The 16,785-nt window shown below is 41.0% G+C and overlaps 1 protein-coding gene across 1 annotated transcript; it reads right to left on the bottom strand.

Annotated features, from left to right (window-relative positions):
* Positions 1 to 1,376: 1,376 nt before the first annotated feature.
* Positions 1,377 to 16,506, bottom strand: RRN3 (RRN3 homolog, RNA polymerase I transcription factor). The gene is given in 19 exon segments (XM_065644985.1): positions 1,377 to 2,527; positions 2,529 to 2,615; positions 3,038 to 3,125; positions 4,034 to 4,186; positions 4,570 to 4,678; positions 5,250 to 5,434; positions 6,300 to 6,430; positions 7,614 to 7,744; positions 8,662 to 8,797; positions 9,234 to 9,329; positions 9,946 to 10,044; positions 11,712 to 11,781; positions 12,279 to 12,342; positions 13,418 to 13,477; positions 13,950 to 14,079; positions 14,167 to 14,256; positions 15,316 to 15,372; positions 16,184 to 16,285; positions 16,414 to 16,506. Coding segments are annotated over 18 exon segments (1,950 nt in total). The 5' UTR covers positions 16,277 to 16,285; positions 16,414 to 16,506; the 3' UTR covers positions 1,377 to 2,356.
* Between the last annotated feature and the right edge of the window lie 279 nt (positions 16,507 to 16,785).

The raw sequence follows: 16,785 nt of genomic DNA, 5'->3' as shown, positions 1-16,785 counted from the left end.
GGGCTGGGCCGGGGCTGGGCGGGGCTGGGACTGGGGCTGAGCGGGGCTGGGCCGGGGGCTGGGACTGGGGCAGGGCCGGGGCTGGGCCGGGGCTGAGCGGGGCTGGGCCGGGGGCTGGGACTGGGGCTGGGCCGGGGCTGAGCGGGGCTGGGACTGGGCGGGGCTGGGACTGGGGCTGGGCCGGGGCTGAGCCGGGGCTGGGCCGGAGCTGGGACTGGGGCTGGGCCGGGGCCGAGCGGGGCTGGGCCGGAGGCTTGGCCGGGACTGAGCGGGGGCAGGGCCGGGGCTGAGCCGGGGGTTGGGCCGGGGCTGAGCCGGGGGTTGGGCCGGGGCTGGGCGTTAACGCGGCACAAAGCCCTCCTGCGGCTGCCAGCTATCCATAAATCATTATAAAAAATCGTTTTGGAAGGAACCATGATAAAGCCCCAAGTTTACAAATGAACCCACGCCGCTCTCTCCTCCTCCAGCAGCCACAAATATTCAGGCGATCCCAAAGACGAGAGTTTTTCCCCGAAGACCATTTTTTTTTCTCCCCCCTTCCCCACGTAGGAGCACGAGAACCGCGGCGCAGCAGCCGAGTTAAGCCCGTGCAGGAGGGGACACAGCGGGGCCGGGCTGCCCACAGCCAGAACCCCACCAGGAACCCAGCTCCACCTGCCCATCCAGCTCTCGGGAAAGTGAACAGCCATAGCAGATACAGCGTGTCCTCTGGAGAAAGTATTTCCCAGGTAGGGCAACACTCCCGCGTCCAACCAGCCACGGCGTTCACAGGACAAAGTCTCCAGCAAAGCACACCAGGGCTCTGAGACTGCAGGAACACCAGGAGTTCCTCACGGAACTTTTGTTTTAAGCAAGTCCCATCAGCACACAACTGTTAACTGTGCAACAAGAGTACTGACCATTCAACGTCTGGACATATTTCTCTGTCATGCTTTGCATCACTTAATGTCTTTTTTTCCGCTTCAATGAGATATGGCAGTTCCTGTACCGCACACCTGGTGTTACACCTTGGAAAGTTCGACGGAGCCCTGTGACCTGACCACAGCAGCCACAGAACAGGCAGAGGCAGCTCTCACCAGCCATTCTCCTGGCTGCTGAGGGGAGGACGTTTCTATTCCATGCCAGGAGAGAATACAGTTATTTCAGATGGAAATCTATGGTTTATCACTCAGGAATGACAGTAAAGAGGACTAAAAATAAAAACAAAAACCAAGTCTCAATTTACCCGATGATGAATGATTTCCACTGCTGCATTTTCAGTATTATCCCTGAAACTTCACTTTTGCCGTCTGTCAGAGCAAATATCCTGACTTTGAGAAGCCAGACCACACCGAGGCATCCTCAGTTATACCTTTGAAAAAACACATCTCTGTGTGTAAGATTTGCACAGGTTGCATCAATCTTTATTGGCTCTGAATAAAACCGTTGTCTTGAAAGCCTTCAAGTCCAGAATCTAAGGCAGGGCAAATGGAGTTGCACAGCTACTGGAGTTTAGTCCCAAATGCATAAAGTTTTCAGCTAAATACACAAATAACATTTTTTTCCATTGTTTATATTCTTAGTGAAATCTAAAAAGCCAGCAATCACAAAAATAAAAGACAAGAAACGTGACACGTGGACAACACAAAGCCACCAGTGACACCATCGCTTCCTTTCTAGGAGGGAAGATTTTCTTTTTTTGTCTTTTCAGCATTCACACATAAACTTCAAAACCTGAAAATAAATACCTGTCTCGGAGCGCTTCACAAGCACTCCAGAGAAAACTATCTACAAGTCATACATTCAGCTATTCCACCATTTTCAACACTTCGAACAATCATCGCTTTGACAAGTCTGAACTTTCACAGGTGGGAAAGTTGTGTGTCAGCAACATATTTAAGGAGCGCCAACACTTATCACCTGAACGCACTCTCTACCAGCACATGGCTTTACCAAACATGCTGCTATGGACAGGAAAAGCTTCAGAGATGTGTGCAAAGAATCACTGTCAGACTCGATTCACGGCTTCCCTCTCACGGGACCAGAGCATTGCTTTGAAACCAACTCAAAAGCAGCCAGAGTACAGTTTGAATCCTGACAGTGGAATTCTGATCCCCACACAAATCAGTAGGGAAAAAGACCAGAATTTCGCTCCTGATATATAAAACTTTGTAGAGAAACATTAGTAAACAAAAGGTTTTAAGAGTCAGGAAAAACTATTAAAAAATCCTTGTTAAGTCACAGAAACCATTTCAATGTGAAATTTGTAAAATATCACCCTATTTATTCTCTAGGCTTTTCTAGCAACAGATGACTTTATCGTAACATATCTGCAGAAATCTGATGATTAAGAAACAATAATTTTTCTTAAATGTAGTTATATAACATTTGCCAGTTCGGAAAGTTGAGCTAAAGTCTCTTGACAGAGCAAAAAATTGCACACAATTTTCCACCTTTTCACTTCTGATTCTCCATGCCACTGAGGGTACAGCACATAACAGTCTGGAGGGCACCCAATGCTGCTCACTGGGCTCCGGGTACAGGACTCAGAAAGAATTTGGAGCAATTCCAACCACACCGTCATTTTGAGGGGTTTCCCCTTTCAAAAAGTCGTCATCTTCATCTTCAGAAGTACCCTGCATAAATTTAAAAGGATCAGGGAGAGCAGAAAGATACTCCAGGTCTCTTAAGTTTTGGCAGAATAATGAATGCTGACATCAGAAAAGGTATTTCTAAAATCAATTCTGAAATGTTGCAATAATCAAGTCTGTTAATCAAAACGTTATAGGAAAGTTTAGGAAGTTACCAGTTAAAGCTATAACACCATGAAGTATTTTCCTTTTGTTATCAGAGGAAGGAAAGAAAAACGCAACATTTGAAGAACTCAAACAAAAATCTGACAACGGGACAGACTCCACAGGAGCTTTAGAAGGATTTCAATCACAGTCTCATGAAAGTTTAGTATAGTCTTATCTACTAAAAAAAATTAATCCTACAACAGAAGCAGCTGATAGAGATTTGGCACAAGCTGAACTGCATTTTGATCAGAAAAGATTACCCTTTTAATGGGTTTCTTCAGATTCTCAAGATCTTCAGCACTCAGCTCTTCCCAAAACTGATAAAAAGGATCAATAGTCTTCTTTGACCTGAAAGAGGAATTAAAACAGTGTGAGTTAATGTATTCAGGAAAAGTTGTATGTATTTCATTTTAATAATACAATATAAAACGTTTGGCATTTTGATAGCTCTATGTAGGGTTTTACAAACTATTAAATTAACCCCTACGTAATCCCCAATTAATCCCACAAATAAATAAGTCCATTTTGCTGATAGGTATAAATTACAATGGTTCACTTGAGGAGTTCTGATACAGTCAGGTCTCCTAATTCGCAGCTGGGTATTTTTAACAGCTACATTATGCTCACAAATAAGCATAATTTTCTTCTGAATTTTTAGAATATTATATGGCTTCTTTAATAATTTCTACTTCTAAGCAAGGTCTCCCTTCTGTGGAGACCATTTTTTTTAAGACACAAAAAAAGTCAGAATGTTGCCCTCTAACATTAAAAAGTGATTAAAGCATCATAGTGCTAGGCAGCTGAAAAGCTGCAAACAATCCACTATTTATTAAAAAAGCAAGATATTTAAAATCAGCTGAAGTCTCCCATCAAGAAGCAATGCACTCAAGGTGCAAAAAACCAAACCAAACCAACACAACAACGAAATGACACAACACCACCACAGCTCCAACAAAATATGTACTCACATTAGGATATTTTAGAGACTGCTTAAAACAAGGAAAACCAAAAGAAAAAGTGACCAAACATACTAACTAGACTTTCCAGGAAACTGGGTCCTGTTCGTTCTTCATTGCTATATGTCACAGTGGGGGAAAATTTCAATTCAAACCTTTGACAGTCTCTGTTTAAAACACGCAAGTGAAAAGTACTAAAGATCAGGGATGAAAGTGAACTGCAATAACACTGACGGTTTCTTAGTTTTTGTTCATTATTTTCTACAAGGCAGAAACAAGTTGATTACTTTCAATCTATACCTTTTGAGGATGTAGGGATCAAAGGGGAAGAAACTGTCAAGTGGGTTAGTGCATGTCTGCACAAGGTCGCCCCCGGCACCACTTCGAACAACGGGAATAAACTGCCTGTTGTTCCTCTCAATAATTGTGTAGCAGAACACCAACTGGTATTTCCTTTAAAAGGTAATAAAAGAAAAGCATTTCTAGCACACAGAAAGAAGGAATTTCAGATGATATCAAAATACAAAGCTATATTTTTAACAAACATCACTTCTATCTTCCATTTTCCAACCAATGTTGATTTTCAAGATAGTCACAAGGTCCAACACAAAGCAACTAGTTTCATAGTAGTGTAGGATTTCATCAAAACTGAACCAGAAACAAACTTATCCCACCTAGAATATGGGCAGTGTTATACAAGTTGTATATGTATATATCAGTTAATGCTCAATACTGTGCCTAACGAATCCCATGTTCTAAGTACTGTGCTGGTGTTAGACACACACACACATACAACTATCTATATCGAGCTGAAACTGAAATAAATTAGTAGGTACCTGGTAATGGCAGCAAACAAGTTCACAACAGAAGGTATACAAATCTTCAGGGGGTTCAGCTGACACATGACAATGCGCTCAAAATTTAAACTCTGCAGATAGGATAGACCTTGAAAATAAGAACAATTGACAAATATCGGTTACATAACACATAAGATGAACTTAATGTCTAAGAATGCCCAGTCTGAGAGCCTGCCCTCTGCACAACACCACAGAAGCACATCTTAGGGTGCTCGTTTGCAGCAGAGATCCAGCCCACACCGCATTCAGTGGAAAAGCTACTCCAAATAACAGTAACCTCTCATGGCTGAGAGATCCTTCCAACACAGCCACGACACTCGTGCACCCCTTACAGGGACTGACAGAGGCAAAGGTTATCAAGAAAGTTTATTAACTGAAGCCCACACTACAGCCAGAGTTCAAACAGGCTCAGTAAGTGGGGCCAGATATCAACGCTGAGCAGTTATCAGTGTTGATGTTTCCAACGGTGGGAGGAAAGAAAAAAAAAAAAAGCCTGTTTAGCCTGGTAACCCTTGGTAGCCCGACCGGTATACAAGCCATCTCATTTTACGGAGAGCACAACAACATAAACTGGCCACCAGACACTTGACTGAACTGACCATTACAAAACACATCAACAGTAAATGAATCACAATGCTGTCGAAATGTAATATACGCACCTTTCCTTAAGTTTCCATCCAAAAGTTGCTTATGACGGAAAATAAGCGTATAGAACACCGTCTGACACGTAGAATAAAATGGCCCGTGGAGAGCTACATCACAGTAAGCATTAGCCCCTGTATCCAGATTATCAATGTATTTATGCAACCAGTTCACCAGAAGATCCAGGCATGCTTTTACTGTACTATAATGGAGGAGGGGAAAAAAGCATAAAAATAGCACCTGAAATGGTGTAGAAAAGCTGTTAAACAAGTATTCAAGGATCTCAGTGGTTATAAAAACATCAGTAAGAAAACATCAATGTAAAAAAGGAGATTCTGTTACAAGCTTTCTCCTTAACCTCAGCATAAAATGAATCAATGTATCAGTCCCGTAAAATCCCCATCAGTGAAAGCACAAGATGCCAGAAGAGATGAATCCATGAACACATGTTGTGACACACAGAGTAAACAATTAGAATCCTGGGCTACAGGTAGTACAGAGAGAGATGCCTCCTACGTCCAACAAGTAATTCCAGTATCAAATTAAGGTCAACATTAAAGCCACCAAGCCCACCCTGAACAGCAAAATATGGAATGTGTACGTAAAACAGAAGACACTTCCACCCATCTGCTTAAGTATTTTAATCCATCTGTACCAAAATGCTTGAACACTTGACTTCCCTGTCTCAGAGCCTACATAAAATACCTAACACAGGGCATTAAAAATATCTGCTTCTGAACATCAGATATGCCAGGCATCTCTGATTCTGCCTGAAGTCAACACAACCTACCCGTGCTCAGCACTTCTTGGTAAGTGAAGCCTTAAACAGCAAGTCATGAATCCCCGCAATCATTAGTCTGCATCCTGTAAATGCAAAACTTTCCTGGAAACTTCAAGACAATACTGAAACAGTATTGTAGAAAGGACAAAGGAGACTATCGATACGGGCTTACTGGCAAAGCAGTGGGAATAGCCGACCAACGCTGTGCGCGCGCTGTGAATTCTGTACTTAGCCTCAGCAATCTTCAGAAATTGTTTGGCTCTGCTCATATATCAAATAAACTTACACAACTGGAATAAATTTAGCTCTTGCCAAGAAGCTGCCAATATAACTCCCAGCAGTCTGCCTGATCACCGAAGGATTGTTTGGATCATGCAGCTTTTTCCAAAGATGGTCTAAAAATGCCTCAGCCAATGCCTGGAAACAAGAAACATAGAAATCATGAGGGTTTGTGCTATTACATTGTTTAAGTAACAGTTTTCTAATACTCAATTCCCACAATTTCCAAAACCAAACCATTAAAAAAATCTACCTGTAACTGTAGTAAATAACTATTCCTACACATGACCGAAGAGCACTCTTTTCTGTGGCTTTTTCTGTATTTAGTTGTAAAATATAAATGGAACCAGAAGTCTAGGAAAAAGTCAGGACCAGATTAATGTCAGGAGTGTTTAAAAACAAGAGCAGTAAGAAGGTAAACATGAAGCAACTGTTCAGTCTCTCTTGCAGCAGAAGAGGTCAGGGACATCCAATGACAACAGGAGGAAGCCGAATTTAGAGAAATAAAAGTGATTCTCCACCTTAAATGGTTATATTGTGGAACTTTTTGCCACAGAAGTTCACGATGCCAAAAATTCACATCAGTACAAAAAGCACAACATCATGAGATATCTTCTCCTTGAATTTGTCCATCATGGGCTGTGACCATGGAAGAACATCACTCTGGCTCAGGAAGTCACGGGACAGCTGCTGGAGGCTGCGAGGGTATTCCAGCAAAGCATCGCCACACGCTTTCCCCGTTCTGATATTCTTTCCAACACATCCACTATTCACCCCTGTCAGAGACAGGGCATTAGCTTAACCAGATCTTTAGCTATTCTTATGCAAAAAGCATGTGTGTTCTTATTTTTATACAGTAAGAGAAAGAACTATAGTTTGCTTGACAGAGAAGGGAAGATGGGGAAGGGGAGGAACAAACAGCAGACACCAATTCCAAATAGAAACGCTATCACAAACGGAATCTTTAAGATAGTTTTGGGATGCTGGAGCACTTCGTCTCAGGTTCAAGAGTCCAACTGGTTCCTGTCGAAGAGATCTGTTAACCAAGATCCTGTACATCAGCTTAGATTCCATCTGTTTGCAGTTATGAACAACGTGGGAAGAGCAAGCATATAAAGAAAAGCTTCAAGAAAGGAACAGAGAAGGAAAAGAAAGCAAAGATACTCATGAATCCTGATGTACTAACTCCAGACAAATGAAAGGTAATACCAGAATTACAGCAGAAAACAACTATTTGCTGTAAAAAAAAAAAAAAAAAAATCCAAAACGAGGATGCAGAAACGACAGAAGTCACTGAATTTTAAAAAGAGCTTCTACTCACCAATTTAAAACTACAGATGTAAAACATGAAGTACTGTACGTGACAGGAAGCATGGGTTGGTAAAATGAGCTTGTCAAAAACAGAAACTAGATCCCGATACAAATCCTTTGTGTTGTTGATATCAAGCTTACCTACACAAAAAAGAACAGAACAAAATAAGCCATTTCAGTTTTTTCCTGCCCTCATGCTGTAAAAGTGGCATTTATATCTTTCTAAACCAGTAAGAAATATGTAAACACCGTCAAGTTGACTTCTAGGCTTATCTGACATCTAAAAAAATATTTATAGTAATACCTTCCAGGACTTCAGTTCTACAGGCTTTTATGTTGGTGTATATGTGTACACACACACATATAAAGCTGGCACACACGCAAACTTTGCAATAATGTGTTAATTCAGAAGAGTCAGAAGAAAACACTAAGAAAAAAATTACCTGACTTAATGTGAAGAAGATGCAGCAAAATAGTTTCTAAATAGTCTGCTTTAAACATATAAATCTAAGAAATTCAAAGCCTTACTAAATGCCAGTGCAAGACATTTCCTTCAGGTTTTTTCCTGCAACACAAAACCTTGCTGTAGCAATTCCAGTTAAGTGACATGCCTGGCCTGGTTGTTTTAATCTATTTCCAGTCCTTGTGGTTGGAAGGACCCTTAATTCTAATACTTGAAGCAATATAGTAGAGCAAATGATAAAACACTGTGGTTAATTGCAAAGTATTTCTAATCCTCTAAGTTTTGTAGCACAGTGAAAAAAAAAACAAAACTCTTTTTACCCTAATATCTGTAATGCCACATTTGGATACAGTGTCATATATATATTTAAAATGTCTCCAGCTAAAGACTAGACTTTCGAAGTCATAAATGCACCTTTGCATCCTCTGCCAGCAACACTGCACAGAGGCAGGAACGGGGACTGCAGCTGACGGCAGAATTCTGCTGCTAAAGGGCGAGGCCTCTATCTTGCAGCAGCAGAAGGCAAGAATTCCTCTTCTGCTTTTCTTACTTGTCAGCAAAACAACAAATTTCTTTATACTTCAAGTGTTCTTACCATCCACGTGGCAAACATCTTTAATATAGGAAAACAGGATGGTCATCAAAATATCAAGGCGCTCTGCAAGCGGATGGGCCATTCTCTCACTACTAGAAGAGACGATTTTGTTTGCTTTTCTTTCTTCATCTTCCTCCTGGTAGACAAAATGGCAGTCAGGCAGCTTTTATATACACAACATCATAAAGACAGCAAGTACAGGAAAAGTGAAACTAAATTTCTCCTTCAGTGATATGCTAAAGTTTTGTCTTATTTTTAGAAAAGCAGCAGTAAGCAGATCTATGTAAACTAAGCCAACCAGCATGAATTCTTTAATAAGCTTTCTGTATAGCTGCTTGTGTTTTTACACAATGAAATACATTCGCTGCCATGTACACTGGGTATTTACATTAATGAAGTCAACACCTGAAGAACACATTAGTTTGTCAGCTGTTCAGGTGTCAAGAGCTGTGCGCAGTGCAGTAACAAAGCAATAATGTAATGACAAGTCCTATGCTTAGTTCATAGCCACCTCAAAAGTGAAAATTTAACTTAAAAAAACCCCAAACTTTTAGTAAAACAAGATAGCCAACCATGTCAAAAAGTCCCTCCTCTGTAGATTTTTCCTCACTATCAGAGCTATTAGCAGTTTCTTCAGCATCTTCAATCTCTTGCTGTGGAGTACTAACCTGTAGTTGCAAACAAGAAATTAATTTTTCTAAGACTGTGACAATAATGTGAAAGGTTTTTTTTTATTCTTTATATAAGAAATGACAACACGAGTAATTTCTAGACTAGATTCTGTCCTTGACTAAATAACCATTTTTAAAGGGAATTATGTGTATGTAACACACACACTCCAAACTGTCTGAAGCTTTATCTCCAGAATACAAGCTTTCCCCACACTGTTACATGCTGAGGTTCTCCAAAATAAGAAGTCTTCATCATTTACAATTCCACCCCTCTTTTCTTAAGGCCGTAAATCTGATGATAAAGCAGATCAACCACACAAAGAGCAGCACATTCTCTGCACACTAGCACTGACCACCGTGAAAGGGTCATTTTGACTCTGGCACGGAGATGCCATGCAGGGTGTAACAGCACAAATCATGCAGCTGCCCTCAGGTCTGGGAACATCGTCAGACTGGGAATGGAGTGTAAATTTGTTTGGCTTTATACTCATGATCATGAGCACTACTGCAACATATTTTTTGTTGAGCTGAACACTGAAGCATATTTCATTTCTTACTCTTGTGTGTGTTTTAACAATAAGCTTCCCTAAAAGACGATACGGAACAAACTTACATCCAACTTTAACAGCTTTTCAATAATAAGCTCCAGAATTTGAAGCCTCAGACTTGGAAGGTACACGGTAACTCGTAGCAGGTTATGGACATAGCATTCCTGTAACACAAAATGAATTGATATCTATAATAACGTTAACAGAAAGTTGCATTTCCGCCAAGGATTTTTAGAAAACAAGTTCCCTAATCTGTTATCTAAAGAGCCAGAAATAGGTTTAAACAGGCTGTATTCAATCTAGAATAAATTCATGTCTAAGCCAAACATTGACTTTCAATTGTTAAACTGCATTATCAAGAACTTCTTAAGCTACTATTTCCATGCAAATTTTCCAACTATCTCTAGACAAAATGACTATAAATATTCTATAGGAAAAGTTATTCATTTCCCTAGGAGTTAACGTCTAAACTTTCTCTAGGAAAATTAAAACAACAAGCATATTCCTCGCTGTATCTGCAACCAGATCTAGTAGGACTGTTTAAAGTGAGACTGAATACATCTTTATTTCAGATCATTATAATATAGCAGCAACAATCCCAAATTCCACAGGTAAGTCTCCTCAGAGTTGTTCTGATTACAATTCAAACAGGTTAACAGACAAGTCCTGTGAGTGAGCATGTGCACACCCCATGTATATACGCATACGTACACAAGATAATGTTGCAACCTTCATATGGCAAAATTGTCAAGTCCATATATAAAATGAGGTAAATTGCCATATTTAAGTACACCATTGTCTCTTTGTGAATATGCATTATGACACGACCTTTAATTACATGAACACATATGATTTTTCCATAGGCCACCTGGTTTGCTCAGTACATCAAATAGATAGAGCTACTTTAATGAGAACGTATAAATTGGAAATAATTAACAACAATGCATGGACCGTGTTTTTATTATACTTAATTTGAACTTTGCCCTGAAAGCACAGTTATTAATTTCTTCATGACTTGCTCATCACTGAGTTGCTAAATAAATAAATAAGAATTCTTTCCCTAACACCATGCAAGAGCCATCATCCCCTTCTTTTTACAGATAGGGAACTGATGCCCAAAGTAACCTGGATTAAAAAGAAGCACAATCACAAAACTAGCAAGACATACAAAGAACTTCAGGGGTTTCTCAGCACAGCTTGAACTTGGCTGGTGAAGCAGGGCTCTGCCCTTTTGAAAAATAAAGTGCTAACATACCAAGTTGGAATAAGTAAATATAAAGATCACACAAGAGCCGTAACCTGTTAAAAGTTTCCAGCTTGTTTTTGACCACACATGAGCACTATACCAAAGATGTAATAAAACAACTTCACACCCTACACTAATGGCAATTTGGATTTCACCTATAATGTCCACTGCTTTCTGTCTGCTTATCAAATCCCCTGTTCTTCTGATACATAATTCCCAGTTTTGACAACAAATGAGACAGGTATCCTACCGTCTCCTTACTATACAACCCTGAGATTCATCGTCAAAAAGATCCCTTGTGTGCATTGATTAAGAAAGCAATCCTGCGGAAAAGATATGCAGTTACATCATTAAAGATGAGCATAATGCTTAAGCACAAGGAACTTAAGTACACTTGGACAACCTAATACTAAACAGACACACTCATATATATATATATACACACATGTATAAAAATAACACGAATCTTAACAATACACTCAAAAATCTGCACTCAACACCACCAAATCAGTTGCCGTATTATAGAGTATATTTATACATTAAAAAACAAAAGAACAAATAAACAAAAATATTCACAGCTCTTACCAGAGTTCTTTCTGATTTATTAATGAAAGGAAAGTTTTCCACAAGTATTGGCATGAGAAACTGTGGTGTCCTACAGTTAAAAAAACCACACACAACAAATCAAAACCAAAAGTTATAGGTTATAATCACAAGAGAAAATATTGAAGCTCCAGCACTCTAAAGACAGACTGACATAAGCTTATTTCACAGTAACTTTATTTTAAGGTAAGCAATTGTATAAAATCTGTTTTTGCAAGGATCATCAAACAGAAAACAAGCTGCAAACTTCCACTGTGGACTTGTTAGAAGCCACTTCAAATACGTTGCTATAAACATGACTTTCCCTACTTCCTATTTCCATTAAAAGAATTTTCAGCTGCTGATGCCCATGGAAACTTCAGAACAATTGGATAAAGCATACCAGCAGTTAGTGAATATTAGGAAAAAGAATGCAATGAAACTAAGTATTACACTTCCAATTAAGAGAAAAAAAAAACACAACAAAACCAAACCCCATATAATTCATCAGTTCCCAAGATTTAAATCTGCAAGGAAAGGGCACACAAACCCACAGGATTATATACTTACGAAGGAACATATCTCGCAACAGTTTGCAATGCTCTATGGCAGGTATTAAAGTTTTCAGAAAGGTCTAGAGAAAAAAGAAAAAAGTACTCATACATTTGGTTAAAGAAAACTAAATCAGCAACCAGCAAGAATAGTTCATATCAACTGAACATTTTAAAGATTCCCAAGGAAACTGCATTTGCCAAATGGTGGGGTTTATTGTTGTTTGGGTTTTTTGGGTTTGTTTTTGGTTTGGTTGGTTTGGTTTGTTGTTTGTTTGTTTGTTCATTTTTGAAATTGAACTTCCTTACTACCAAAATAAACATGAAAAATAATTCCCAATAAAATTAATGGCATCACAATCAATAAACTCTGAAAGCACTGCAAACCCCAAGGTCAGGTATTGTAACATGCTCTCATACTGAACACTAAATGTGGAAACCAAAATTTAAGCCACAATACACAAGTACTTAGAAGATATGTTAAACCTAAGTCTGTAACTAGAAAAAAATCTACGTAGAGATTATGCCCCATTTCCACAAAAGCCAAATAAACAAATAATTAGGCTTCTATAACAGGCTCTTTTTAGCCAAACAGTGTCACAAGTAAACAGCAGAAGAGTAGTGGGGTCATCACAAGCAGAACTGAAATTTATTCCAGCATTCAAGATAAGAAAACATGAAATTCTTGAAAGACATTTAGCTGTTTGCCTTATCAATAAACACACTAATTGGGCAGCATTTTTGTTAAAAAATCAATTGTATTTCAGCTTAACACAGGCAGACAACAAAAAAAGACTCAAGAATACCCCAACCTACCTAGTTTTAGTGAGGTAAATAAAATGGAAATCAAACCACCCCTAACTTTTCTTTGGCTTTGAAACAATCTAGGATTAGGAATATTTTCCTGTTCATTCAGTCCTGTTCCTACAGATCCTGCACCAACAGGAATGTTTTGAAAGCAACAAGGCATCGGTCACGACACCACTGATTCAAGTACAAGAAAGACTTTGACTTGGCAATTAAAGGATGTAATGTCTCTTAACGTTTTACGTTAACTCAGCTAAATTAACTTTATACAAAAGGAGCAACACGCGCTGTATACTTCTTTAGTAAAGGTATTACAGCAGTACATATGAGCCATGCTTCCTTTATACTCACTTTCATCATCATCATCAGAATCTGAAATATCCACATCATCTTCTCTGATAGTTATTCGAGCTAGCAAAAAGTGAGATTATTATATCAAAATTGTACAAACCTTACAGGTTTCAATCCCAAATCAAACACACTGGATAACAGTACATATCAGGACTAAAGCATCAAAGTTATCCACAAGACTTTCTAAAATAAGCAGAAGCTCATGAAAAGACTGTTTCATTCACAGAACTAGGAGATTCTTGAGACCATCTGACACAATCCTCACTGTAGCTCTTGGTTTTTAGTACCAACAACACTACATAGTTCAACCCTTTCCAATACACCTTCATAAATGAGGTCTGTATTAGCTACTAGAACATGCCTTCTAAAATCTAGGTGCAGAAAACTCTGTATCACAATTCAGCCATTCAAGTTAAGAAAGTAATCAACGGGAAACAAAAACGAACCCAGTTATCAACTGCATCACACGTTATAGTTATACAGAATTTATCCAGTAAAGACATTTTTGAAGATTAAGAGAAAAGTAACATACGGGGAACAAACTGTGACACTATCATCCGGAGGCATGGCCTAAGATGGACAGTTTGTGCTGACACGAGATTGCCAAGAAAACCCAGGTATTCTTCCACCACCTCTCGGCTTCTCCTCAACCATGGCAGCTTCTGAAACCAAGCAGAGACCAAAATGTCAAAGAAAGATGTTCTGAGTACTAAACTCTTCATCTTCCCATATAACAAACAGATATTTACCAGTAAAATGCTGACCAGTTGTCCAAGTTCTTTGGTCAAATACACAACAGAAGCTCGAAATTCATGCAGCCAATTAATGATCTGGGCATCCTTAAAATGAGCAGAAAAAACAGATAACTATTCCAATAAACAGTATTACCTATTACTAGAAAACAACAAAAGCCTTACAATAAAAAGTTTAAAAGATTAAGACTGTAAATAGACACTATTTTCACATTAACATGCAAGGAATTTCTTTGTGTCCTCACCAATGAAAGTTCTTGGATTGAAAAATAAATGCATCCCAACTCCTAAACCAATAGCCTGCCTGGAAGACTTAAGTTAGACTGAGCAAAGCATGCAAACCTCAGAATATATTTAAAAGAAATAGCATTCAGTCTTAGTTTTCTTTTTGCTGTAGTTTAACCAGAAGTGACATTCAAGTTTTGAAATAACAGACACAGTGAAAGAGTAGCAAATCTACACAGAAAACTTTACGCTGATGTTGCCTGTAAGCTCCAAAAGGCCTGCTAAAAATGAAGTATTTTAGAAGATGTCCTCTTTAAAGAGAAAAGGAACTTCATCTGGCGTTATGATTCCTGCAGTATTCTTCTCACAGCTTTGTTGTTTAATTAAAAGGGAAAAAAAAGGAAAAAAAAAAAAAAAGACAGGAAATGTGGTGGGTATGCACAGCTATACAGAAGCGTCGTGAAACAACAATTTTGGATATAGCTACTTAATGCATATGTACCTTACTGCTTAATTAAACAAGTTCTTAATGAGCAGAGAAGGTAAAAATTCATGCAACATAAAGGCTGTGAAAGTAGCCATGGTTTGATCTACAGAAGGAATCTGTAAAGACAAGCATCAGTGACCGAGAGAGACGGTATCTGGGACAAAGGCCCTGTCACAAAGAAAAAGGTTTCTCACTTTAGAGCAAAGACTCAGTAAGCATGAGACATCACTTATCAAGATCCTGCATGTTCTATATACGTGCATTAAACAGACAATTGGGTTTTTTTTCCAATTAGAGTTTTAATTCTGACAGTTTCTACAAAGTAAAAAGCTGTTCAATACAGCTAAATGTCTAAAGCAAAAGATTTGGGTAAGAGCCAGGATTACTTGTCTGACGATGATACACATCAGAACCCGCACTACCACGATTCTTACCTTTATGTCTGGATCTGACAGCTGATGCTTTAACAACTCAAAATCTGCAGTCTCACCCTAGCAGGTGAAAGAAAAATGAGGAAATACTAGGGGTTTTTTTCTTTTTCCAGCAAAAAAATAAATTTCATTAACACATCTGAACAACATAATGTTGTTTAACAGCAACATGAAGAACACAAGTAAGCAAGAGAGCCCAAGACAGGCTGCAGCAGCAGTGAAAGCGCTGGCCCTGAGTGACAACTGGAGCCGCCGGGTCACATCAAGCTGCTCTCCCTGCAGACACAGCTGGGGCACCTCACACCCTCTGAGGTGATCACGGAACCCCAGGCTGGTTGGGTTGCCGGCCCTCTGTAGATCCCCCAGCCCAGCCCTGCTCACGCAGGGTCACCAGAGCAGATCACACAGGATCCCAGGCGGGTTTGAATGTCTCAGAGAAGGAGACTCCACACCCGCTCTGGGCAGCCTGGTCCAGGCTCTGGCACCGCAAAGGAAAGAAGTTTCTCCTTGCGTTCAGATGGAGCCTCCTGTGTTTCGGTCTGTGCCCGTTGCCCCTCACCCTGTTGTTGGGCATCACTGAACAGAGTCTGCTCCATCCTCTGACACCCACCCTGAGATATCTATAAACGTTGATGAGATCCCTCTCAAGTCCTCCTCTCCAGGCTCTACCCTGAGGTAAGCCAGGCTTTACCCTGAGGTAAGCCAGGCTTTACACCCGTGATTCGGGGGAGATCTCTGCACTGGCACCGCCTACAGCTTTCGGCCGCTTCAGGTTTCGCCCCCAAGCCCCAGACACGGCTTGTGCGGGAGGACGCGAGCCCTGAGGTGCAGAGTCCCCAGCGCCCGGAGGCCCGGAATTGGGGGGGCTCACCTTCTGGTACTTGAGCAAGATGTCGGTGAGCGTCCCGCCGAACCGCACGGTCTTCCTGGGCGGCGAGCTGATGAACTCGTCCCCCCCCAGCATGGCCGCGGCCTGAGGGAAGGCGAAGCCGAGTGAGCACCCGCGGGCCAAGCCCCGAGCGCCCGGCCCAGCCCGGGGTGGGGGGGTCCCACCGTGCCCCCCCCCGGCCCCCCCGCCGCCTTCCCGCCTTCCCGCCTTGCCTCGCGCTGCCGGCAGCGCGCGCCCTGCTAGCGGGGCAGGCGCCGCCGCGCGCCGCGCCCCTCGCGCGCTGCCCGCCCGCGCCGCCACATGCCGCTCCCCGGCGGAAAGAGAGAGAGAGAGAGGCGCCCCGCCGGAAGCGGGCAGCGCTCCTCCCCTCGCACCATGGAGAGGCAGGGATAGAAGGGCTGCGGCTGCTCTGGCTCCGCCGTCGGTGGTGCGGGCGGACCCAAGGGCGTCGGAGGGGCCGGGCTGGGAATAATTCTGTGGGTACTGCGAATAAAATGTGTGCTGGACGGCTCTAGGGTCTGCTCCTCCGCCCAAAACATCCTGGCTACACACACACACAAATACTAATGTTGAGAAAATCATTA

The sequence above is a fragment of the Caloenas nicobarica genome, chromosome 14 (assembly GCF_036013445.1).
Source record: "Caloenas nicobarica isolate bCalNic1 chromosome 14, bCalNic1.hap1, whole genome shotgun sequence".
Classification (NCBI taxonomy): domain Eukaryota; kingdom Metazoa; phylum Chordata; class Aves; order Columbiformes; family Columbidae; genus Caloenas; species Caloenas nicobarica.
This window is presented reverse-complemented; position numbering and strand designations above follow the sequence as displayed.